The sequence below is a fragment of the Aureobasidium melanogenum genome (assembly GCF_000721775.1).
Source record: "Aureobasidium melanogenum CBS 110374 unplaced genomic scaffold scaffold_12, whole genome shotgun sequence".
NCBI lineage: Eukaryota > Fungi > Ascomycota > Dothideomycetes > Dothideales > Saccotheciaceae > Aureobasidium > Aureobasidium melanogenum.
The window spans coordinates 680859-703951 of NW_024470064.1; the positions used below are offsets into that span (position 1 = coordinate 680859).

Below are 23093 nucleotides of genomic sequence, written 5' to 3' on the forward strand. Positions count from 1 at the left end.
GACGACGTCCAGAGGGAGCGCGAAACATACAAGTCAGTTATTACCGCTGTCACATCTCTCGCGTTGCTCGGTCACTGACGCCAATGCGACTGCCAGATACTACCAACCGCTGCAAGACCTCCTCCAAGCCAGTCAATCCACCTCCGCTCCCCCCTCGCAACCAGATCGCGCCTTGACGGCCTTTGCTCAATTGGCTGCCTTTCGCCTCGGTGCCCGCAGAACTTTCGTCTCCTTGATCGACCGCAAATACCAGTTACGATTTCTCCACCTTCCGCCCATTGCCGTCCACGCTGACTCTGAAAAAGATATGTCCTTGCTGAGGCTACAAAGACCCTCTCTCTTGAGAAGAACACCGTTGATGACGCCAAAGACAATCTATGGGTTGGTGCCACTGCCTTTGAGAGACGAGCAACTCCATGCGAGTATGCCGCTGGTCTGCTTGTTGCCCCCGATCTCCTCGTCTCAGAGGACAAGGGAGATGTCGTAGTCTTTCCAGATTTGTCTGAGCACCCATTGTTCAGGGACCACATTTTGGTCACCGAGGTTCCTCATGGTAAGCCAATTGCAACCAATACATCAATTTAGATCTCTAGACTAACATTTTGCAGGTCGATTTTACGCTGGCGTGCCTATCATTTCACCAAACGGCTACAACATTGGGGTCTTCTGTGTCTTGGACGACAAGCCCAGAGCAGATGGTCTTAGCACGACCGAGATTGGCTTCATGAAAGACATGGCCGTCACCATCATGAATCACCTTGCGGTATGGTCTTGCATCATCTGTATATCTGTATATCATTTTCTAATTGCTGAACCAGATGGTCAGAGCCACAGCCGAGCTCAATCGTTCCCAGAACATGGTCCAGGGCTTGGGACAATTCGTTGATGGTAAATCTAGCATAAAAGATTGGTGGAAAGGTCTAAATCAAGCCGAGTCCGATCGTCCTCGGTCAAGAGCTGGATCAGAGCGTAACAGTCGTAGCGAGACCAGGTCTCTGAAGTTTCCCTCAAGACACCTACGCGCATCTCCCACACCAACGCATTCACCTGCTGTGAGTCCAGGGCCTGGGGATGCTCCAGGACAAGAAGACGGCGCACCTGGCGCTCCAATCATCTCCCCATCCACCACACCACTGCAGGAAACTCAACAACCTTCAGAAGAGGCATCGGTCGCCAATCGATTGCAAGAGGATTCAATCTCTCCCGACATCAAGTCAACTTTCCAGCGAGCTGCCGAGATTATTAGAGAATCTGTCGATGTCGATGGCGCCATTTTCCTGGACGCCTCTATTGGATCGTTTGCTGGACTAGTCGACGGTACTCAACCAGCCGAAGGCTCAATGACCCAGTCTTACGCCGAAATATCTTCGTACTCGATCAGGACCAGCGAAAGCACGCTTGGTAATGACGAAAAACATTGTATTGTTCTAGGCAGCTCACTGGCTACCTCCACCAAACGCAGATCTTCCCACATGGCACCAGTCCTGCCTCAATCTGTCAGTGAGAGGTTCCTACAAAAATTGCTTTCGAAGTATCCAAGAGGAAAAATCTGGAGTTATGGTGATGAGGATTACTCGGAAAGTTTCGTGGACTCTCCGAGAAATGCCGAGTTTATTAACCGTCGAGGTGAGCGCTGGAAGGAAAGGCGAATGCTCCGAACGCTCTTTCCTGGCGCGCGCAGTCTGGCTCTTGTGGGTATGTGGGACCCTCACCGCAGCAGATGGTTCGCAGGAAGCATTCTTTGGACATGCAACCCGACGCGTATCCTGTCAACTGACAGCGAACTCAATTACATGACTGCGTTCGGCCAATCGGTCATGTCAGAGATTGCTAGGATCGATGTAAAGATGGCGGACAGAGCTAAAGCGACGTTTATCAGTTCAATATCTCACGAGTTAAGGTAAGTATGCTCGCCGCGTTCTGGCCCTTTCTCGGTGCTAACCTTGTCAGAACGCCTCTACACGGAATCATGGGTAGCTCCGAATGTCTCCAAGGTACACCCTTGGACACTTTCCAGTCCAGTCTGATCAACACGATTGAAACTTGCGGCAAAACTCTGCTCGACACTTTCGATAACCTCCTGTCCTACGCCAAGATTAACAATCTCAGCAACTCGAACTATCGAAGACCCTCTGTCTCTTCGACACGAACCGAACGCAATGGGGCCGAAACGTCCACAACTTCGGTGGATCTCAGTGTCTTGGTTGAAGAAGTGGTCGACACGGCATTTGCAGGACACGAATTTGTACGCGTCACACCTTTGAAGACCGGAATGACTACTCATGGAGTCGTTTCTGTACACTTGACTACTGCGCAACCTGCGAAGGGGCTCGAAGCGATTACGGTTCTTCTTGAATATGATACAACCTCGAATTGGGTCTTCACAACCCAAGCTGGTAGTTGGATTCGCATTGTCTTGAACCTGGTCGGAAACAGTCTCAAATACACTCAGAGAGGTCGTGTGACAGTGCGGCTGGAATCTAGGGCTTTGCCAGATTCGTCATCTGACGAAGACGTGGAAGTTGTTCTCACAGTCACCGACACCGGAAAAGGTATGTCGGAAGACTTCCTGTCACAGAGTGTCTTCTCTCCTTTCGTGCAAGAGGATCCCTTGTCGCCCGGTACTGGATTGGGTCTCAGCATTGTCAAACAAATCGTCACCGGCATGGGCGGTCAAATCAGGGTGGAGAGCAAAAAAGGAGAAGGAACCAAGTTCTCGGTCGCGGTGTGTATGACGCGTGCCGATTCTCCAACGGAATCAGACAAGTCTTCTGCACTAGGCGATATCGCCGTCAAGCTACGAGGCAAGCGTCTGAACATGATCGTTCCAGAGGAAGAGCATGACGAGGTTCAATTCGCCGGCCTTTGTAGTAAATGGTTCGGCGTCCCTGTCCGATGCACATCAGAACCAGAAGAGGCGGATATATATGTTGTCCTGAAGAAGCATACAAACGCCCTGATCAAGCAACTTGCATTCAAGCCTGCAACCGCCAATCCTATTGGTGCAAAGCCGGTCATTGTGTTGTGCAAAGATCTTGCCTCTGCGAACGCGCTTCAATCCTCGAGATCCATGGCTGCCATCAGCCCTCACATGGAATACATGGCACAACCACTGGCACCGAACAAGATTGCGAAGACACTAGTTCAGTGCTTGGAGCGTCCCAAGTGCGCTACTCCAGAAACGCCAGCAACTCCCGCTTTGCCACTTTCTCGCGCAGCAAGCATTTCGTCACAACGTACACGAGATCATCGAGCTGGCTCGACCATCTCGCAAAATAGCACAAACAGCAACCCTGAGGTAGTACTCTATACTCCAATGGAGGAAAAGACACAGGAAATGCTCATGGCTAAGGTGCGACAAAGCGTCGAGGCCAATCGTCAAGTAGACACACTTGAAGCTCAGAAGCAGGCACTGATGCCCAATGTCCCTGCGCCTGTTCCGGGCGTATCCGTATTGCTCGTTGATGATAACAACATCAATCTAAACCTACTAGCCACTTTCATGAAGAAACAACGGCATGCATACGATACCGCCACCAATGGTCTTGAGGCTTTTCAGGCATATCAAGCGCATATCGATCCCACACGTCTTCCCGCAGGCAGCGAAAATTCACTCCTCTTACAAAAGCAGCCTCAACTAACGGCACAGTCCTTCGACTTTGTCCTCATGGACATCAATATGCCCGAGATGGACGTAAGTATCAATGCTCGCAGAACATCCTCAAAGACTTCAGCTAATCAGTCTTCCAGGGTCTGGAATCAACTCGTCGCATACGAGCTTTCGAAAGGGCAAAAGGATTGCGTCCCGCAGTCATTGTCGCACTCACTGGTATGGCATCTGCAAGCGTACAGCAGGAAGCATTTGCCAGCGGTGTTGATCTCTTTATGACCAAGCCTGTGCGATTAAAAGAGCTCACGAGGATTTTTGAAGGACATGGCAAATAGCTTGCCGAGAGGGAAAAAAAGAAGAAAGAAGAAAAAAACATAAAGACCGCAAATACATCTCACGAGAAGAAGCATGTACATAGACCTTATGATATAAAAGTGCTTGAGACATCAGACTGCAGTATCTTCCAGGGCCAGTCTCTTCGACACCGAGACCTTCTATGTGCTAACGCTGATGTCATAACCCTGCCCCTGACTCTCGGAGACAGACTTTATACTCATAAACATGCCATGTGCCTGATCCTGCTTGTCGAGTAGTATCAGTATGCTTGCCGAATGCTTTGCTTCGCGTGTCTGCCAGTGCTTTCTTCCAGGCCCATAGTCTCAAGCATCGCTTATCTTGAAATGACATATCGAGGCGTGAAACATTATTTATCATTTCCGGCAGAGCTTGAAATATGGGAAATATCCATCCACACAAAGGTATCGTGGCCAGGGAAACAGTTCATTGAGTCAGTACAGCAATACCTCGAAGACCTAAAGCTGACTGTTTTCCTCCTCTTTTTCTTATCTTATGCCGCCTTATCTCCCTCTTCCCCAGCAAACTCCACCAAAGCAGTACCAGCCTTACACAAATCGCCGGCCTTATGCACAACCTTGGCAATAACACCATCGTGAGGAGCTCTAATAACCGTCTCCATCTTCATACTCTCAATAACGACCAGAGCTTGATTCTTCATAACAGATGCACCTTCTTCTACCTCCACACGCAGCACTTTGCAAGGCATAGGTGCCAAAACGCTGTTTGCAACGTCTTTGAGTCCAAGGGCCTTTTCTGCCCATTTGGGTACTGAAAGCTGAAGGCGGTATTGACGGCCTTGTTGGAAGAGGATTAGAGTGTTGGTGTCAGGGTCGCGGATTAGTCTTGTTTCGAGTCTGGTGTGGGGGTAGAAGGATTGAAGGATGTTGGTGGTGGGGTCGAGTTTGCTGGTCACTTGGATGGCTTGTTGGTCTCCCACTGAGACGGAGAAAGTGTGCGGGCCTATGTGCTGTACGTGCGCAGTAATAGACGATGCGCTACTACTGTTGCCGTCTGCTGGAATTTCCACCAGGTCGAAAGTTCTTGGGCCGGATAGTCCAGTGTTGAAGCCGATGGTCTGAGAAGATAAGATGGAGTCATTGCCGCTTAGCCCTTGCTCGCCAATGTACAATCCAATGGCTGCTTGCGTCCAGGTTTCATGTAGAATTTCGACTCTGCGGAACAACTCCTCTTTGTTCTTCTCAATGTAGCCGGTCTCGACTTCGCCGGCAACGAATTTTGGGCTGACGCACATACGCTTGACGAATTCGATGTTGGTGATTGGTCCCGCAATCTCATACTCTTCGAGGGCTGTCTTCATCTTCTGCAGTGCTGCGTGCCTATCTGGACCCTGGATGATCAGTTTCGCGATCATTGGGTCATAATGTGAAGTGACTTCATCTCCGACAGCGAATCCTGCATCAATCCGCACGGTTTCGGTGATTTCTGGCGTTCTTAGATGAAGCAGCTTGCCAGAGTCCGGCACGAAGTTCCTATTGCAGTCAGACTTGCTCAGTCAGTGTAAAGTTCTGTACTCACATGTCAGGGTTCTCGGCATAGATGCGGGCTTCGATTGCGTGACCACGAGTCTTGATTCTTTCGTGTACTTCTTCTTGAGTGAGAGGCAACTTGCCTCCTTCTGCGACAATAATCTGCCAATGCACAAGATCTTCACCAGTTACCATCTCCGTGACTGGATGCTCGACTTGTAGACGAGTGTTCATCTCCATGAAGAAGAATTCACCTGTAACGTTATCGAAGATGAACTCAACAGTGCCAGCGCCTTCGTAAGCTACAGCAAGAGCAGCAGATCGAGCCTTGTCCCAGAGGTCTTGTCGTAACGCTTCGTCTAGATGTGGTGCTGGTGACTCTTCAAGAATCTTTTGATGTCTTCTCTGGATACTGCAATCTCTCTCGCCTAGGGCAACACAGTTTCCATGCTTGTCTGCAAAGACTTGGACCTCGATATGGCGTGGTGTGGTGATGTATTTCTCAACCAGCATGACATCGTCACTGAAGGAACTCATGGCTTCAGATTTTGCAGAGGCGAGTTGATCCAAGAAGTCATCAGGAGATCTAGAAATACGCATACCCTTACCACCTCCACCTTTGACAGCTTTCAGCAAGACAGGATATCCGATTTGTGCTGCTTGGTCTTTAAGGAAGTTAGGGTCTTGATTTGTGCCATGGTAGCCCGGAATACAAGGAACGCCAGCCGAAGTCATGATATCCTTGGAACGGCTTTTGTCGCCCATTGCCTCGATAGCTTTCCATGGAGGTCCGATGAATTTGAGTCCTGCTTCAGTACACTTTTTAGCAAAGGCTGCGTTTTCACTGAGGAAACCGTAACCAGGATGGATAGCTTGACATCCGTGATCGCGAGCGGTCTGGATGATTCGGTCGCCATTGAGATATTGACTAGGGTCACTGAGATTGACAGCAAAGGGAGAGCTCAAGGCATGTTGACTATGTGCATCTGGGTCGGTATAGAGAGTTGTCGTCCTGATGCCATATTGTGCAGCTGTCTTTCCAACTCGAAGAGCAATTTCTCCTCTGTTGGCGATTAAGATAGATTGGAGTGGTTGTCTCTCTGGTCCCTGTGTTGTTGTAGTAGTCTTTAGTCGTTTTGTCACTGCAGGGATGAGGCCGCGATGGCCTCTGGTATGGCGGAACATGTTGTTTAATAGATTCAGATCACAGATTTGATAACTTGACAAAGTGGTACCCAGCAACGCAATAGCATGAGTTGATGAAGGTCGGGAACGGAGAGTACGCCGAGGGTAACCGCAGGGCGCCGTGGGGGCACTGCGGGGTCACGCTACCTGCTCAATGGGGAATATTCGGCAGCATGTGACCATTCCTGCTCTTTCCCCTGAGGACATCGGGCACAGCAGTCATGAAGCGCATTGGCTTCACGATGGGAGCCTTTTCTGATATCGAGAAACGGCATGAACTTCCAAGTTGTGTGCAGCAAAGAGGACCCAGCAGCCGCACACCAGCCAGCCACGTCATCATCCCGCAGTATTGCCGTATAACCATCTCTACAATCGCCCACAGCGATGACATTCTTTTCCATGACTTGTGCTCTTGGATTGCGACAATCAGCGTACAGTCTGAAGCTCTCCAAGATCCAGTACAAGGACTGTCGAGAAGAACGTGTTATCATGAACCCTGCCCATTGGCCTAGGACAAATCTTGGTTCTTTCTGAGCGCCTAGGCTTGGTCTCTTGGTTAGAACACCTTTCTCTTGGTCGAAACACTCTACCAACACCGATATGCCACCGCGTCACGCACGTGTTGCAACGTTGGTAAGATTGTACAGATTCCTCTTGATATTGGCAGCTTCTTGACAAGACCGCCAATGTCCTGACCCACAGCATGCGAGAAGAGGACGAAACATTGCTTCTTAGAACGTCTGCGAAGAGTATTCAGCATGCTAATTCATATAAAACAATCACGCTGAATGGGCAAAGGTAGGTCTCTGTTCGTTAGAGTAATTCTCGTTCTATCTCTGCGCTTGCTTCGTGCAAGATCCACTACCTGTCATGGCGCCACCACCAATCACTGCCAGATATGACTGGATCCTCGCTATCACAACCATTGCCTTCATCTTCAGCGCATTTGGCAATGGAGCCAACGATGTCGCCAATTCGTACGCTACCTCCGTCGCTGCCCACACCCTGACGATGCCTCAAGTCGGTGTTCTGGCAACCATAACTGAATTTGTGGGAGCTGTTGGTCTCGGTGCTCGTGTCACTTCAACCATCAAGAACAGCATCATCTCCATCGATCGCTTCGAGGGCAATCCTGGAGCTCTTATGCTTGCTATGGGCTGTGCAGAGGTCGGAAGCGCTACATGGCTGATGGTTGCAACTAGTCTCGGCATGCCAGTTTCGACCACGCAAACAGTTGTTGGAGCTCTTGTTGGTGTCGGCTTCGCTAGCAGCAGTTCTATCAAATGGGCCTGGACTTCTGGAAGTGTATCGCAAGTGGCAGCAAGCTGGGCCATTGCACCATTGATCGCGGCTGGCTTCAGCGCCATCATTTTCGCATCAGTCAAATATACTGTTCTTCAACGCACCGAGTCTTTCACGTGGGCGATGCGTTTGATACCCTACTATTTGGCTCTGACTGCTGCAATCTTGGCACTCTTTATTGTCATTGAGACTCCAACTGCTCCGTCACTTGAAGAATTCGGTGCTGGGAAAGCAGTAGGCATCATTCTGGGCGTTTTCTTTGGAGTTCTCGCTATTGCTTATGTTTTCTTTTTACCTTACTTCAAGAGACGATTGGTCATGAAGGATGCTCGTGTCAAGGCATGGCATATCCCGCTCGGTCCACTCTTGTTGAAAGATAACCCACCACTGTACTTCCCAGGCAACGCTGATGGTGGATACATCGAAGAGTACCAGACAGCAGGAAAATTCTTCAACGACACACCCGAAACCAGTCCAGAGATCAAAGGAAACAGCCCTCAATCTTCACCGCAGCAAGATCGAGAAAAGGCCTCACCAATACTCGGAGATTCTTCTTCTGCTGAGAGAGGCCTGCAACAGAGTCAACCTGACATACGTAAACGACACATAGGCCCACACGAACGGTTCCTGGATACTCATAAACATCTCTCCATCACCCACCCTCAACGCTTGTGGGGATACGTCAAGTTTGGCCTTCTTCAAGGCGTCACCCGCGATGTAACCACCCACGATAGCGTTGCCATGCGCGCCATACACGCGCGAGCAAATAGATACGATCCCAGAGTTGAACATCTGTGGACGTACTGCCAGGTGGCTTCAGCCATGATGATGAGTATCGCGCATGGTTCGAACGATGTAGCCAATGCTGTTGGTCCTTGGGCTGCTGTGTACCAGACCTATCAAGAAGGCGAAGTGGCGACTGAATCGCCCACGCCTGTGTGGTTTTTGGTTGTTGCTGGGTTTCTCTTGGGTGCAGGCTTCTGGTGCTATGGTAAGTAGGCCCTGTTTTCTTAGACTAGGGTCATTGTTAACAGGACTAGGGTACAAAATCATGCGTGCCATGGGCAACAAAATCACTCAAATGTCGCCGAGTCGTGGTTTTGCTGTTGAACTCGGTGCAGCGGTCACAGTAATGCTGGCTTCAAGATTAGGTCTGCCGGTATCGACTACTCAGTGTCTGACCGGAGCAGTCATGGGAGTTGCGCTCATGAACTATGACTTGAAGGCAGTGAACTGGAAGCAATTGTGCTTTATCTTTATGGGGTGGGTGTTAACGTTGCCATGTGCTGGTCTTGTTGCTGGGCTTTTGTGTTTGATGGCTTTGAATACTCCTCATTTCTAGGTCGCTACTTGGGATGGTCTTGGTGTCACTCTCAGAGTCGACATGTTGGCTTCTAATGAATACACATTATGGAATCATAGTCAATGATTGCGCTTCATCCAAGCATGAGAATAATGTTGGTTTTCTGCAAGTCCCAAAACGCCATCATTTCATCATTTCAATCAACATGAATAGGTCCCGGTCGATCATAGGAAGCCTGTGTCTCCTCGGGTGTCATCTCTCTTCCCGGAGTCCTTTCATCCAACACTACTTCCGGCAAAAGCTCATCAGGCAATATCCAAGCTTCATCCATAACCTCACTCGACGCATCTTCTGACGCTGGGCCTTCAGACTCTGCAGCATACCTCCTCTCCTTGATCAACCTACACTCCGCAAACACTTGTTCCGTATCATCTCTCCACTCCCCTTTAGTCCTTAAATGCCAAGCATCAGCTGTAAGCAGTGTAGGATACTTGACATACAGATCCACAGGAGTATAGCGGCCTTCTTTTTCTCCGGTCCCCTAGACATGAGCTCTTCCCGTGTGCAAGGTCATTTTATCCATACGCGTGAAGTGCAAGATCAAGTCCCAGACAAAGGTAATGAACCATAAGATGAGGTTGGCGAGGTCAACCCAGACTACATTCTTCATGCGTATTTGACCGCCTTGGTGGGGCGTGGGATGGTCGTTGATGTACATTTTCCCGAAGATGCCAAAAACAACGGCCCATAGTATGCTACAGGTCGCTCAGTGATCAGTACAATCTCTCCAAGAGTTTGTAGCAGCAAAAAAAAGAAGGGTCCAAACTTACACCATGACGGCATCCCAGAAAAACCTGAGCGAGAACTTGAACAAGAAGAAGAAGACGCTGATGGCAGACAGCGCGGCGACAACGACTGCATAAGTCCATTTCGGGTCTGCGTAGATGTGCGCTCTTCTGGCATTATTCAAGTCGTAGCCGTAGAGTCCTGCGACGGTGAGGGCGAGGACGAATTGGAAGAAGCGGATGGTGAAGCGTATGTATCCTCCAAATGAGGAGCGGTCCTTGAGTGATTGGAACATTGTTGCTTGAGTCTGTCCAGCGATATTGCTGCTGAGAAGAATATCGTTGTGCTGATCTGGATGGATAGATGGATGGTTGGGATTTCTCAGTTGTCGATGATACCTGGATCCGTAGTGCGAGGAAGGTTCGATGGAGGAGAAAGGGCAAAGCAAGGAGCAGAGCAACAAAAATGGCAGTAACCACTCTGGCACGTGTGACCAATACACAAAGGAATGCCAACACAGTAAAACGCAGATTCGTAATTCCACACTCTCTTTAAATCTTTGTGTTTCCAGAAATTATCGTAGAGATCCGGAATCATATGCAACAGTGTTGAAGGCAAAAAGGATGTGTTTTGTATTGTCAAGACTTGCTCTCGAGAATCATGTGGAAATAAAATCCTACCGTCGACAAGGTATTTATCTACTGGTTCCGCATGCATACAAGCATGGTCAGGTCAGTCGTGTTTAGGCGAGACCGTTATGTCAGAGGCTGGCTGAATATCAAGACCCTGATTTATTCTTTGTTTACAGACAAAACTTGGCAGGCCGACCACTGATTGGCTGCTTAGTTGCACACCATGATGGTCGATGCAGAAGATCATTTTCTGACAGCATACAAGAAACAGGAACCGAGACAATGCTTAACTCGACTTCCGAGATAGGGCCTCTGTGCTGAAACCTGTGTGACGATGATTTGGACCGCCTGAAACTCCCCAGCTAGCCCAAACAGTATACATCTCAAAGAATGGACCCCAAACACCTAATACATTTACTTTCTGGCTCTTCCGCTTCTTGTGGTCTTAGACTCGGAAGTCTTAGCCTCTGTAGTCTTGTTTTGACTGCTTGCAGTTGGTGCTGCGAAGTTGCGCAACTGCCGCTTTGGCTTCTCATCTGGTACCTGCTCGTCTGCAGCTTTGCGCTTTCGCGTGGTCGCATTTGTGGTCGGAGCAGACGAAGGTACATTCTCTTTTGCTTGAGTCATCGTAGGCTTAGGTCTGGTGGCCTTTGTCGTCTCAGGCCTGGTCTTGGCTGGCGGAATGGTCTTTGATTTCGCTGTGGGCTTCTCATTCGCGATCCTTGATTTCGACTGTGACACTGCTGATTTGCGTGTCGAGGTTTTAGACTGAGTAGAGGCAGTCGAAGATCTTTGGGCTTCTTGCTTGCTTCTTTTGTGATTGGGACCTTCGTCTAGTATGGATCCAGTGGTCGCTTCATCTTGTTTGACTTCCTCGGATAGAGGGTGTTTTCGCTTTTTTCCGGTTGATTGTGGCTCAAGCAGTGCTTCGATGGATGGTTCTGAGGATTTGGGGGCAGCAGGTGGTTCGGCTGCTACGCTGTCTTTTGGTGAGGAGTCGTCAGACGCGCCAGGCGTGACATCTCCTTGCTCTTCGTCATCGTGATCTTCGTCCAATGAGACGCCCTGACCAGAAAGCCATTGTCCCATCGTCGAATCACCACCTTCTTCGCTTACTTGGTTCAACATGTTTGATGTCAAGCTTTCAAGGAGTTCATCTGTACCGGCACCGTTACCACCTGCCAGCATCTGCATCATGGCTTCCATCATTGCGGTCTGATCTTTGCCAGCCATACCTGAAGCGGAGAGTCTTGCGGCGAGTACAGACTTAAGCATTTCCGGGTCGATGTCCTGCATACCCAAGCCCTCCTCTTCATCTTCATTTTCATCCACCTCTTCCTCTTCCTCATCACTTTGACCCGATCCGTCATCTTCTCCTGACATATCTTCCCACTCGTTGTCTTCTTGCTCGTCTATGGCGGAATTCGTAGCGGCGTGGGATGTAGTGAAGACAGCGGGTCGATCTTTCAGGAGTTGTTGCCAATTTGGCAAAAGCGCGTAGGGTTGTTGTGGTTTTTCGTAGACAGGGCGTTGTTGACGTAGGCTGAAAGCGTCATGCGAGGACTTCCACAGGACAGTCGGGTAGTCTTGAATACCGCGCAATCGAATCTTCCTGATTGTATCTTTGATGTCGGAAGCCTTGGATCTTTTCTTCTTGTCGGGTTTGGATGTGTGCCCATCATGGGCCATCTCTTGATCATAGATTTCGGCGTTGCCGTATTCGATCTCGGACCAGAAGTTGTAGTTGTCGTATTCGTCAAGTTCGTCATCGCGGTAGTACAGGGCAGGCGCTTCGGCTATGGCGCCAGAAGCAAGTTCATCCTGGACACAGTGTGAGCGCTGCTTTATAGTACACTGTTAGATGCGACATACGGCCAGGTCATAAGCACCTGCATCAGCGTAGATGTAATCATCGTCGTAGTCGTATACGTCGCAGTCGGAATCATAGTCGACCTCGTAGCCTCCAGACATGGTCGAGGTTGTGCGATGGTGTGGATGGTTGAGGCCGGGCGAGGATGATGTCAATCAGATTGGGGAAAGAGATGGTAGGATGATGGGATGCTTTGAGACGGTCGGGAACAAAGGAGGGTCGGTGCGTCAGGAATGAGCTGGCCCAGCTGTGCTGATAGGCGACGTACAAAGTCGATTGTCTGGTACTGGTACTCTCCCTTGACCATCTAGACTGCATTCGTCTGCAATGGGTAACCCGCAACCCAGAGACTATTCGTTATGCGCCAAAAGTCACGAGTACGACTATCTTGAATCGAACCTGTAAACATTGCCCCACACTTTTCGTTCTTTCCGTTTAGCCGACCTTGAACCCTGACTGTTTTTCGAAGGGACTTTTTAACCAACACAACTTTCTACATATCTAGTAAATATGCATAGCCGCTTCTAGCCATCTGCTTGACGAGCCTTGGTATCCCTTCGACGCTCGAGGTCATGGAAAGCTTGACGGGTCCGTTCAACCTCCTCCCCGATTTTGTCATCGACGAACCGCTGCATGTAGCCGCCCCATCAATGTGACATGTGATGATGAGCTGACAGCCGCGGCTCACTCTGCATAACACTCGCCTTAACACGTACGCTGCGAAAATTACCTAACGCTCGGGACCACAACAATGAATTCTTTACAGTCATCAAGGGTCACTTGAGTCGACAATTTGAAGTCGAGATTGGAATAAGGTCATGATCTATTCGTGTCTCGTAAGACTATTATTGATGCTGATATATGCAAAATTTGTCCCCTTTCTCCTTTAAACCAAATATCTGAATCCCTGTCTCATGCGTAAAGCCTCGTCAGGGCTGTCCAAGAACTCCTTCTCAGCAGTGTGCTCAGCGACATCAGGTTTGGTGGCCCACGCAGCAGCCTCTCCTGCCTCGAGCTTCTTGTTCAGGCTGACGAGAATCATCTTCATGATAATGCAGCCCACAACCGTGACCCCAAACATTGCTGTCACGATACCGTACGACTTACGGTACCCATTCTCGGTGAGGTCCCATACGTATGAGCCGGCCACGTTTCCTAGCTGACTGAATGCGTTGACCAGAGCAATTGCGACGGCACGCTTGGCAGGTGGGCGTGGGAAACTGGACGAGATCCACGAGTAGAAGACGATGAAGCCTGCATAGGATCCTGCCTGTAGGAAGAGGGCAATATAGCGGCCGGCGGTGTTCAGGGTAGACATGTTGATGATGAATCCTATGAGACCCATACAGATGGGTCCCACAATGTGCCAGAATTTCTCCTGAGTTCGATCGGCGTGCCAGGCGTTGATCAGAGACACAATACAGGCGAATACCCATGGGGGAGCGCTCATAAGCAGGGTGGGAACGTAGCCGAAACCCAGAGTCTTTGTGAGAGAGGGGAAGAAGGCATTGAAACTGAGGCCAACGACATAGGCGGTGAGGGTGAACATCAAGACATAGATCTTGGGATCCCTGAGAGCCATGAAGAGACCAGTGAATACGCCATCTTCATTGCTATCCTCGTCGGCCTCTCCAACATCTTCGATCATGCGGAGCTGAGCGACTTGCAGTTCTTCTTCGGTGAAGCCACTCGAGTTATGAGGCAAGTCTGGCAGTACGAAAGCAGCAGTAATAGCGACTCCCATCGTCACAGCTCCTTCGATCCAGAACAGCCAACGCCAAGCAGCGTGACCTAGTGTACCTTGCATGTTCGAGAGAACACCAGCACCAACAAGAGCTGAGAAAGCGTTCGAGATGAGGTTGCCACAGAAGAGAAGAGCGTTACGCTTGGTCAACTCGCTGCGAGTGTACCACTTTGACAAGATGAGGAGGGCGCCGGGCAGGAAGGCAGCTTCCACAAATCCTAGGCAGAATCTTATGGCCACCATGCCACCGAAGCCTTGGGCGACTCCGGAAAGTGTTGAGATCAGGCCCCAAAGAAGCATGGCGGCGCCGATGTACCAACTCGGTTTCGTGATGCGGTTAATGATGATGTTCGAAGGAACCTATCAAGAAGTTAGACTGCTTCTGGTTGTTATAGCACTGTGAAAAACGTACCTGCATGAGAATATATCCAACATAGAGGATACTCAAACATGTGGCATATTGTGTATCGCTGAGCTTCAAGTCCTGTTGCAGCCCCTTCAATCTGGCAGCAGCCATGTTGTTGCGATCGAGGTAATTCATGATATAAATCAAGATGAATAGCGAACATCTTGCATCGAGTTTCCGCTTCATTGATTTCTCGACAACCTTGCGACGTTCTGGGTCCATGGGTGGATGTTGACTGTGGAAGGCCTCAATCGGCGACTTCTCGGCGTCGAAGTGGTCGCTGCCACCCTTCTTCATGTCGTCGTTCATGGCTGCACGAAGGAATCCAAGGTCCAGTGAGAGACAGAGAGCCATTCATGCCTGAGGGGCCTCTCTTATTTATGTGACTCCCATGGGGCCCCACGTAGCGGCGACCCCGATACCCCAATCACTATTCCCCGGCACATCGCCCCATATCGATCCACCTTTCTTGCTTGGCCTGAAGAAAAGATGGAGGAAAACACGGCATATCGTGGTCGACGTTCGGATAGTGTAGGATTAGTCCCGACGCTGTGACCACTGCCTGGGGTCACTGTGGCCCTGTCACCCTCAAAACTGCAGGCATGATCGGAAAATCAGACTCCCTGAGGAGCAGCACGTTGTCTGAATCAAGCCCTAAAAATCCGAGATCATCCGCTTGTAGCGATGTCACTTTTTCAAGCTCGTGGTTTTCTTGTGCTTGCGCTACAACAGAGAAGTTTGGCGGACATTCGGGCCGTGCGCCTGCTTTCGATGCCGATCTCTCAATAGAATGCAACATCACCAGAGACAAGGATTTGTCTGAGACTTCTTGAGTAGTATTTTCATAAGCTACTCGACATGCACAAGGTTCTTGTTGATACGCCTGGGAGGTCAGCCATCCTGTGATGGATCTTGCAGAACCAACGACTATCGATCCTCTTCAAACATGCTGAGCTCTTGACAATCATGCCGCACGCGCCTTCCGAAGCGGAAAGAAAGCTTGGCTAAACAGATTCTCCCGATTCTGCTGAGCATATGCTCCTTAGCCGGTCATGGATATGCACAGCTGTCAACACAAAGTTATGAAAAGCTTCAACGCGTTCCAATAATACCAACGGGACTTCTCGGCATTGCGTCTTGGTTCATGACATCGTCAGCTCGTCAATTCTGATTGATTATCTGTAGTATATCGACGCCATGTCTCCGCAGCCACTCAGTATCATCGGTGCAGGTCTAGGTGGTGTGACGCTTGGAAGAGCACTTCTGGAACGAGGCATACCCGTCGTGCTGTACGAACGCGCGACCTCATCACCCAGACATGGCTATGGCATCAGCTTGCACGCGTCCACCTACAAGCCCTTGTTGAAGATGCTGAAGATGGACGAGCAAACATTCAGACAGAGTGTCGCGGTTGACGCTGCGATTGGCGGGAATGGCGCGATCGACCCCAAGAAACTAATATGTCCTCGCGACGTGACCTCCACATCATTCCGCGCCCATCGCGAGAGACTGGAAAAATTGATCCGCAAAGGCCTTGATATCAGATGGGACTCTGGGTTAGAGAAGCTGGAACAGACACCAAACGGTACGACTCTGTACTTGCAGAACGACACCAGCATAGAAGGTCAGACGTGCATGGTTGGCGCCGATGGTGTTCACTCTCTCACGAAGAAGTCAATCTTGAGGGAAGCCGGTCTCGAAGTTCTACCTTTCGTCACTTTCAATGGAAAGAGAAAAGTGAGCAGAAGCACTTTTGACGACATCTATGCTCCAGCCATGGGAGGATCCAATATTGTTGAGATCCACAACGATGGGGTGTTCTTACAGGTCTCTGTCAACGATATCACAGCTGAACAAGCCAGTGTGAGTTGGGTGTATTCACGTCCAGCTCAAGGAACCAGCGATCATTGCTTCAAGCCTGATCGACCGCAGTCTGGTGCCTCTGACATTCCGAAGGAATTTTATCGAGAAATCAGTGCTCTACAAGGCCTGCCCCAACCATTCTTGGAGATCTTCGATGAGCATAAGATAGAACAGGATCGTGTCTTGGCTTGGTTGATGCGTACATCCAAAGTCGACCTTACTCAACTCTACCAACTTGCATCCAATGGCATCTTCCTCATGGGAGACTCCGCACACTCTCAAGCAATTCTTGGTGGAGAAGGAGCAAACATCGCGATATCTGATGGATTGACACTTGCTGAAGCGATCGCTGCGCGAAATGGCGAGACCATCACATCATGGTACAGCAAACGTTTCCCAGATTGGCAGCAGAGCCTGGAGAACAGCAAGACGACGATTGAGGATATGCACAAGGACCAGGCTCCTAAATCCAAGGTCTAGATGCAATTCTTCACACGATTGAGGATGCCGTACTCTATCGTAGATGGGTACAACGGGCCGTGAAATGATCGCTCTGTCGTGTTCGGACTCTGGCAAAACAAGCAATACAGCATGACAGCAAACACCACTTACTGCTCTTTAAGAGTCAAGTCACGTCTTGTTGTGCCGTTGTTATGCTCTGTACCGCTGGCCTCCTCCCCACACATCTCGCACAGAACAAAAGCATAGACGTTGTTCGCATCAGCTTTGTCGTGATACACTATTCTGTGTATAGGCTCAAGCGTTCATATGTGTGATGCTACAGCAGAACTCAATTGTCTTGCGGCATAGGCAAAAAGAAAAAGATAGCTAAGCTTGGTTTCGATCCAAGGTCCTCCGGGTTATGAGCCCGGCGCGCTACAACTTGTTAGTATTGAGTAATAGGGAGTGAGAGTGGGAATATTACGAACCTTCCGCTGCGCCACTCAGCTTTTTCATCTTGGCAGAGAGCCGCTTTTCACCTCAGCTTTGGAGGTGAAAATTGCGTTGGTTGGCACAATTATATAGTTTCTGGTCATGGACGGCGGTGGGCTTCATTCGACCAGAGTCAAAGGCGTGGAGCAAATCGAAATCGAAATCTCAGACAGCGAATCTACAGTGAATGATTCATGGTCTTCAACAGCGGACACACAACTCGCATAATCACACTTATAGAGGCTGATGTACTTCTCAGCTCTGATAATTCGTTCAGTGAGGCATTGTGGGCTCGGTAGGTTCGTTATACAAGGGTGAATAATAGGCTCGGCTTCACCACGGCATGACTCCAGTGTGTATATATCATAGATTCGGGCAGTTAATGTGTAGAAGTGAGGCATCTCGAATCTTACCTGCTCACCGTTGCTATATAGCACTTACTTCTGCATTCGTTATCAGGTTTGGCCACTGACGGCACCTGAATAAACAGCAATCGAGCGGTGCGACGGAGCATGAACAGTTAGGGTCGCCCTGGATCAAAAGCGTTGTGAAATTTCAGCTTTGGCCGGTTGGACTTTCCTCCTCCCATCCTTACCGATCAACCAGTCACAAACACACCTTGAGCGATGTCACAGACTTACAATTGGCAAGCAGCCTCGGCGAAGGAAGCGCGCCTCTCCGTCAATTCCCAGAGTCGTTCTTTCATATGTTCGAACGTTACACACATGGCAAAATCCGGACCGATATACTTTCATCTGTACCGAAACCACCTCTTCCGGTAAGCGAAGCGACTCGATTGAGACAACGGTACCTTTTTCCAGAACGACCAAGACGAACTTTCTGCTTGTAGAGAAGTCGCTATACACACAGACCGAGGCAGTCACGCCGCGTAAACTTCGACAGAAGCCATAAAACCGTTGGCGATCGTCTTTCTTTTAGGACTACACTTACTCGTAACTTCTTCTATATTGAAACGTCGACGTGGACTGCCGACCTTGGCCCAAAACGACTGGCGTTTTGTGTGTACTTTACTTGGTGGAATATACCTTCAGCGACCTGTGGCGTCGCGGCGCCTGGAGGAAGAGTCCTGAAAGGAGAGAACGTTGGAGTCACCCTCTAGCCCTGAGGCATCCATTCGAGAAAGACCTGCACCCTACTCGTGTAAGGGCATCACGTTTTGTCAGCACAATACGAGTATGAGGCAGTGCCGTCATCGCAGACTCCCCTGCTGACAAGCCTTTGGTTGAGGCTGCGACACCATGAACTTTGGTCGCACCAAACAGGCAACCCGTCATTTTCACCATACAACAATAAGCTCTTGGAGTGACAAAACACGACAGATCATCTCAAATCATGATGGAAGTTGTAGACGGGTATCCAACTTTCACGCTTCACAGGTGCAAGGTGCACAAATGATCCTGCAATGACTTTATATACAGATAGGGGGCCTTGTGCCCAAGACTCATCACATGCAAGAACACAAGAGCCATCGGACTCTCACTCTTGTTTGGGCATACGCGCTACATCGTACGTATGTATGTGTCTACTTTCGAGACTCGAGAAAATCCACCGTTGAGTCGCACCGTTGAAGTGGACTATCGTCCAACGGTCAGGATTTCATGAACTCTTCACATGGGTTGGTCCGGCCGTTCGAACGTTCTGTCATTGCCGAGTCACTCATAAGATTGCATGGCTGTCCCGGAGATTGAGCCAGCTGTAACTACTGTTCTTCTGTTTGTCCAGGTGTCGATCTTCTACATACCGGACAAGCCTCCACTCACAGCACTGGCTCAGCACAAATGGCGTCCGCTGCGTCGGCAGTGCCTAATCCAACACCTTGCATTGTCTTTGACTCTAGAAAGGCCGGCCTTATCAGCATAGTCGAAGAAGAGTTACCGACAGAAGAAGTCTCGCCGTCAGAATTACCTAAATGGCGGAAGGTTGACTACTTCGGCGACTCAAAGACTTGGGATGTTAAGAATGATGGCGTCAAATCAGCTTTTGGTCCTGGGTGTCCGTTAGCGCCGACTTCTGGATGCAGCTCACCCAAGGCGTCTCCTAGCCTTGCCTCTCCGAAAATCGCCATGACAGGATGGGGGATGGTTCCACCACGTCATGCCTCACCTCTCGGATTTGACTCGTCATACTCACCTGCTAAGTTATGGACACAAGCACCACAAACATTATGTCAGCTATCATCTGTGATTCCTGACATATCCGATGATGAAGCATCACGCCATGGCTCGATTGCTGGACTTGAGATATATCTACGAAAGCCATCCATTATTCAGACCCAAGTTGAGAAATTTAACGGCTCAAAAGCTGATATTGAGGTTCTGGTCAACGAGGAGTCGGATGTTTTGGGGCCTTTGCACTCTCCGCTGACCCCTTTGACACCATCTATTCGCACATCAGCATCACCTAGAGCGTCTTCAGAATGCCTCGGAAGAGCATCCTCCGATGAAGACCAATTTGCCAACAACGCAACCAGACCCAAGCTTTTACATCTGAGTCCCTCTAGTGTTTTCAAGAATTCGTTTTCCTTTGGTCAAGGATCTAAAACACGCAAGGAGAGTGGTACAACTCCAGACCCCATGAGTATGGAGGGTGGCATCCAGAGACCATCTTCTGCCCGTGTAAGCTTTGGAAGCAGCGTTATACAGGACAACACAGAGGATGTGATGCTCGTCAATCCTATCACTGGCGAACGCAGGATGTCTGCTATCAGAACCGCTTCAGCAGGAGAACAATTGGCTCTACCTAGTCTATTGCGGCGAAGTTCTTCTGGTACTACAATGTACACACTGGTCAGGAGGGACTCACTGCTAGCGAGTGGATCCCGTACACCATCCACCGCATCAAGGCCCAGTCTTTCAGCAAGGAACTCATCAACACGATCATCTCGAGATGTCAGACCTATACCATCTGCGTGCAGCCCTAATCTTCGGACTTCATCTTCAGCGGATGATCGACACAATCGTCAACAGTCAGCTTCGACACGAAATATGTCTAGTGCTTCGTCGGCTCGTGCGATGTCAACTACACGGACCTTGTCTCATTCTTCTTACGCCCGCACAATGTCTAGTGCGCGAACTGCATCTACGTGGTCGCGAACGATGTCGACCTTTACAAGAGCTTCTTCGACAACTTCCACATCACCTTTTGACTTAGAGTCTGTGCGCGACGATTACAATAGTTGTACGCAGACACAACGGACACCCTCACTCCTTGTTCCATTGTTCGGCCACTTTCAGTGGAACAAGACAGACTCTGCTGTAGTCCTTCCCATGCAAGAACTCGAGCCCGCTTACCAAGAAGCATTGGCAGACGTGGCAGAAGACCCCGACTTTGTCGAAGTCGAAATTAAGCCGAAATCAGGATCAATAACCAGAAGAGCATCACTATTCGCCAACATCTTTACCAACAAAGATGTTGATGTGGACCCCGACCTCAAATTTAAGCCTTCCGCATCTGAGGTCGAGATCAAACAAGGGATCGCAGATGCTCAAAAAGAAAGAAGCCAGCGAAAAATGGTCTATTCGCGCAATGTTACAATAGTCTCACTGGCAACACTTAATGCAGTCTGCATCGCATTGTCATTTGGGCTCTTCAGCGTCTGGTACGCTACTGCTCCTCTGATATTAGTAGCGCCTCTGCTTAAGTCAACTATGGTACTGGATCTGTTCATCAATGATGCATACGAGAAAGCAAAGCTTTTACTTAGCCCTGCGGAAGAAGAGTCGATCCCTATCATGGATTACGCGACCGCTGTGTCTTTTTCCAACGAAGGTTTCGAAGATATCCAGAGCACTCTTGATTCATTGGTTGACCAGAAAGACGTGGACATGCACAAGAATCTACTGCTCATTTCGTGCAATGACAACGTATGGCACAGCGATGACGCCAAATCGACCACAAGGATCATACTTGAAAACATTCTCACCAACATTGTCGATGAAGCAAAGTTTCGGATGCCGCGTGATGGTCCGGACGCTGACTTTGACAACATGTGGTGTCGCAGAGGAATATATAAAGGGGTGCCGTATGTTTTGATGATCAAAGAAGGCACGCCTAACAGAAAAGAATTTTTTGACTTGATCCGAAGCTTACTCCACGCATACAACCTCCGCAAAGAGTCGTACTATAACCCAGTACCTTCTGCTTTCTTCACTTGGTGCGAAGAATGGGCTGAGTTGCACGACTTTGCGTCTTTCGACTTTCTGGTGAATGTTAACTCGGAGACTTTGCTCGATGAGCACTGCATCTCGCACCTGTATCAACAGATGTTGAAGAGCCCTGCTTGCACCGGAGTTTCAAGTCGCGTCGAGGTTGATTCTCACTCCTCGAGATGGGGTGTCGCAAACCTCTTCAGCAACTCGCAACTCATGTATGGCCAGGTTAGGCAGTCTCACCAAACACAGATCATGCACAAGGCAAGCGTAAGTCCGAGTGCTTGCCAAATGCTCAGAATCTGTGAAGAGACCTGTGGTCCGCATGTTTTGAAGGAAATCAAAAAGCATCGGCCTTCTCCTATGGACAATATGGTGACACAGATCTGCTCATCCACAGAGGAAGACGATATGATGTACGGAGCACCACAGGTGACTACCCTGCAAGCTATTCATGCTGTCACATATGCTCGTCCATCAACCACTCTTTCCGAATTCATATTGCAGCGTCAACAGTTTGCATTCTCGACTTGCGTCACGAATCTTGCTATACTCTGCGACAATCAGATGCATTGGTTCGAGAGACTATCCTCTGCCGTCGACTTGCTGGCATGGTGTCTCCCCGCCTGCTCTCTCGCCATTACCATCAACTTCCTCAGATCTGCTGTACTCCAACAACACATACCAGTTTTGATTGTGCTTAGCGCCATCGTTGCATTGCCATGGACTTATGCCGTCGCATCTGCAATGTGGCTGGCTCGTTCTTGGGAAGGACGATTGCGCTATTTACTCGGCTTTTGCATTTTGGCGTTTACGGGTCCTATTGTTGCGGTCATTGTTTTCGTTTCCACAGTTTTCAACTTGCACCGTCTTCGACCGGAACAACGCAAGCGCAGGCGTTCTTCTGCTATCACCGTACAGATTCAGCGTTCTGATGTTTGAGTATTTCTCACAAAATGTTTTTCATTTCCATTTTTGTGTTTGTTTTTCCTAGATACCCCTTTGTTCAGCTTGCTTGTAAAAGTATCGTTCGACTATCTTCTCGTTTTTAGAATTGAATCACCTTTGAACCATTGATCGATGAGCATCATGATTGTACTTCCTTGATAAGCGCTGTGCTTGAGGACAACACCGTCGCGCTCTGATTTGATCCGAGCACCTGACTGAATTGGGTTTTAGATATTTCCATGTGTCTGTCTCTCATCACCGCCCTCGTACAAACAAGCTGATCGGATTGCAAAGGAAAAAGAAAAAAAAAAAAAGAATAAAAAGGAAAGCGCAAAGATGCCAAGCCAGGCTTCAAATGCCGCAACGCCCTGCAATTTCGAGGTCTGAAAAAAGTTTTCAGCCACCACAACCAAAAAAATGATTGAGATGATGGAAGAACATCCTCGTCGAGCAAAAGAAGATGTGATGGTCAGTACGGGGGTCGAACCCGCGACCTTG

General features: G+C 49.4%; 8 protein-coding genes across 8 annotated transcripts; 4 read left to right on the forward strand and 4 right to left on the reverse strand.

Annotated features, from left to right (window-relative positions):
- Window positions 1-154: 154 nt before the first annotated feature.
- On the forward strand, window positions 155-3930 carry M437DRAFT_35031 (uncharacterized protein; the record flags this gene model as incomplete). The annotated part of the gene is made up of 6 exons (XM_041019295.1): window positions 155-252; window positions 306-553; window positions 609-763; window positions 819-1900; window positions 1951-3694; window positions 3751-3930. Coding segments are annotated over 6 exons (3507 nt in total), but the record flags the coding sequence as incomplete, so codon positions are not given.
- A 527-nt stretch (window positions 3931-4457) lies between these two features.
- M437DRAFT_85219 (uncharacterized protein) lies at window positions 4458-6639 on the reverse strand (the record flags this gene model as incomplete). Its single annotated transcript, XM_041028260.1, has 2 exons — window positions 4458-5457; window positions 5504-6639. 2 exons carry the CDS (start codon window positions 6637-6639, stop codon window positions 4458-4460), a joined length of 2136 nt encoding a protein of 711 aa, XP_040879346.1.
- An 870-nt stretch (window positions 6640-7509) lies between these two features.
- M437DRAFT_66742 (phosphate transporter) lies at window positions 7510-9283 on the forward strand (the record flags this gene model as incomplete). The annotated part of the gene is made up of 2 exons (XM_041024815.1): window positions 7510-8932; window positions 8982-9283. 2 exons carry the CDS (start codon window positions 7510-7512, stop codon window positions 9281-9283), a joined length of 1725 nt encoding a protein of 574 aa, XP_040879347.1.
- A 511-nt stretch (window positions 9284-9794) lies between these two features.
- Window positions 9795-10295, reverse strand: M437DRAFT_11308 (uncharacterized protein; the record flags this gene model as incomplete). Its single annotated transcript, XM_041018605.1, has 2 exons — window positions 9795-9999; window positions 10075-10295. Coding segments are annotated over 2 exons (426 nt in total), but the record flags the coding sequence as incomplete, so codon positions are not given.
- Window positions 10296-11076: 781 nt separating this feature from the next.
- M437DRAFT_75946 (uncharacterized protein) lies at window positions 11077-12633 on the reverse strand (the record flags this gene model as incomplete). Its single annotated transcript, XM_041026518.1, has 2 exons — window positions 11077-12483; window positions 12535-12633. The coding sequence occupies 2 exons, from the start codon at window positions 12631-12633 to the stop codon at window positions 11077-11079; spliced, it is 1506 nt and encodes a 501-aa protein (XP_040879349.1).
- A 785-nt stretch (window positions 12634-13418) lies between these two features.
- M437DRAFT_49959 (MFS general substrate transporter) lies at window positions 13419-14904 on the reverse strand (the record flags this gene model as incomplete). Its single annotated transcript, XM_041021923.1, has 2 exons — window positions 13419-14636; window positions 14689-14904. The coding sequence occupies 2 exons, from the start codon at window positions 14902-14904 to the stop codon at window positions 13419-13421; spliced, it is 1434 nt and encodes a 477-aa protein (XP_040879350.1).
- A 975-nt stretch (window positions 14905-15879) lies between these two features.
- Window positions 15880-17025, forward strand: M437DRAFT_85224 (FAD/NAD(P)-binding domain-containing protein; the record flags this gene model as incomplete). Its single annotated transcript, XM_041028261.1, has 1 exon — window positions 15880-17025. One exon carries the CDS (start codon window positions 15880-15882, stop codon window positions 17023-17025), a length of 1146 nt encoding a protein of 381 aa, XP_040879351.1.
- A 4235-nt stretch (window positions 17026-21260) lies between these two features.
- M437DRAFT_35429 (uncharacterized protein) lies at window positions 21261-22487 on the forward strand (the record flags this gene model as incomplete). Its single annotated transcript, XM_041019308.1, has 1 exon — window positions 21261-22487. A coding segment is annotated over one exon (1227 nt), but the record flags the coding sequence as incomplete, so codon positions are not given.
- Window positions 22488-23093: the final 606 nt, after the last annotated feature.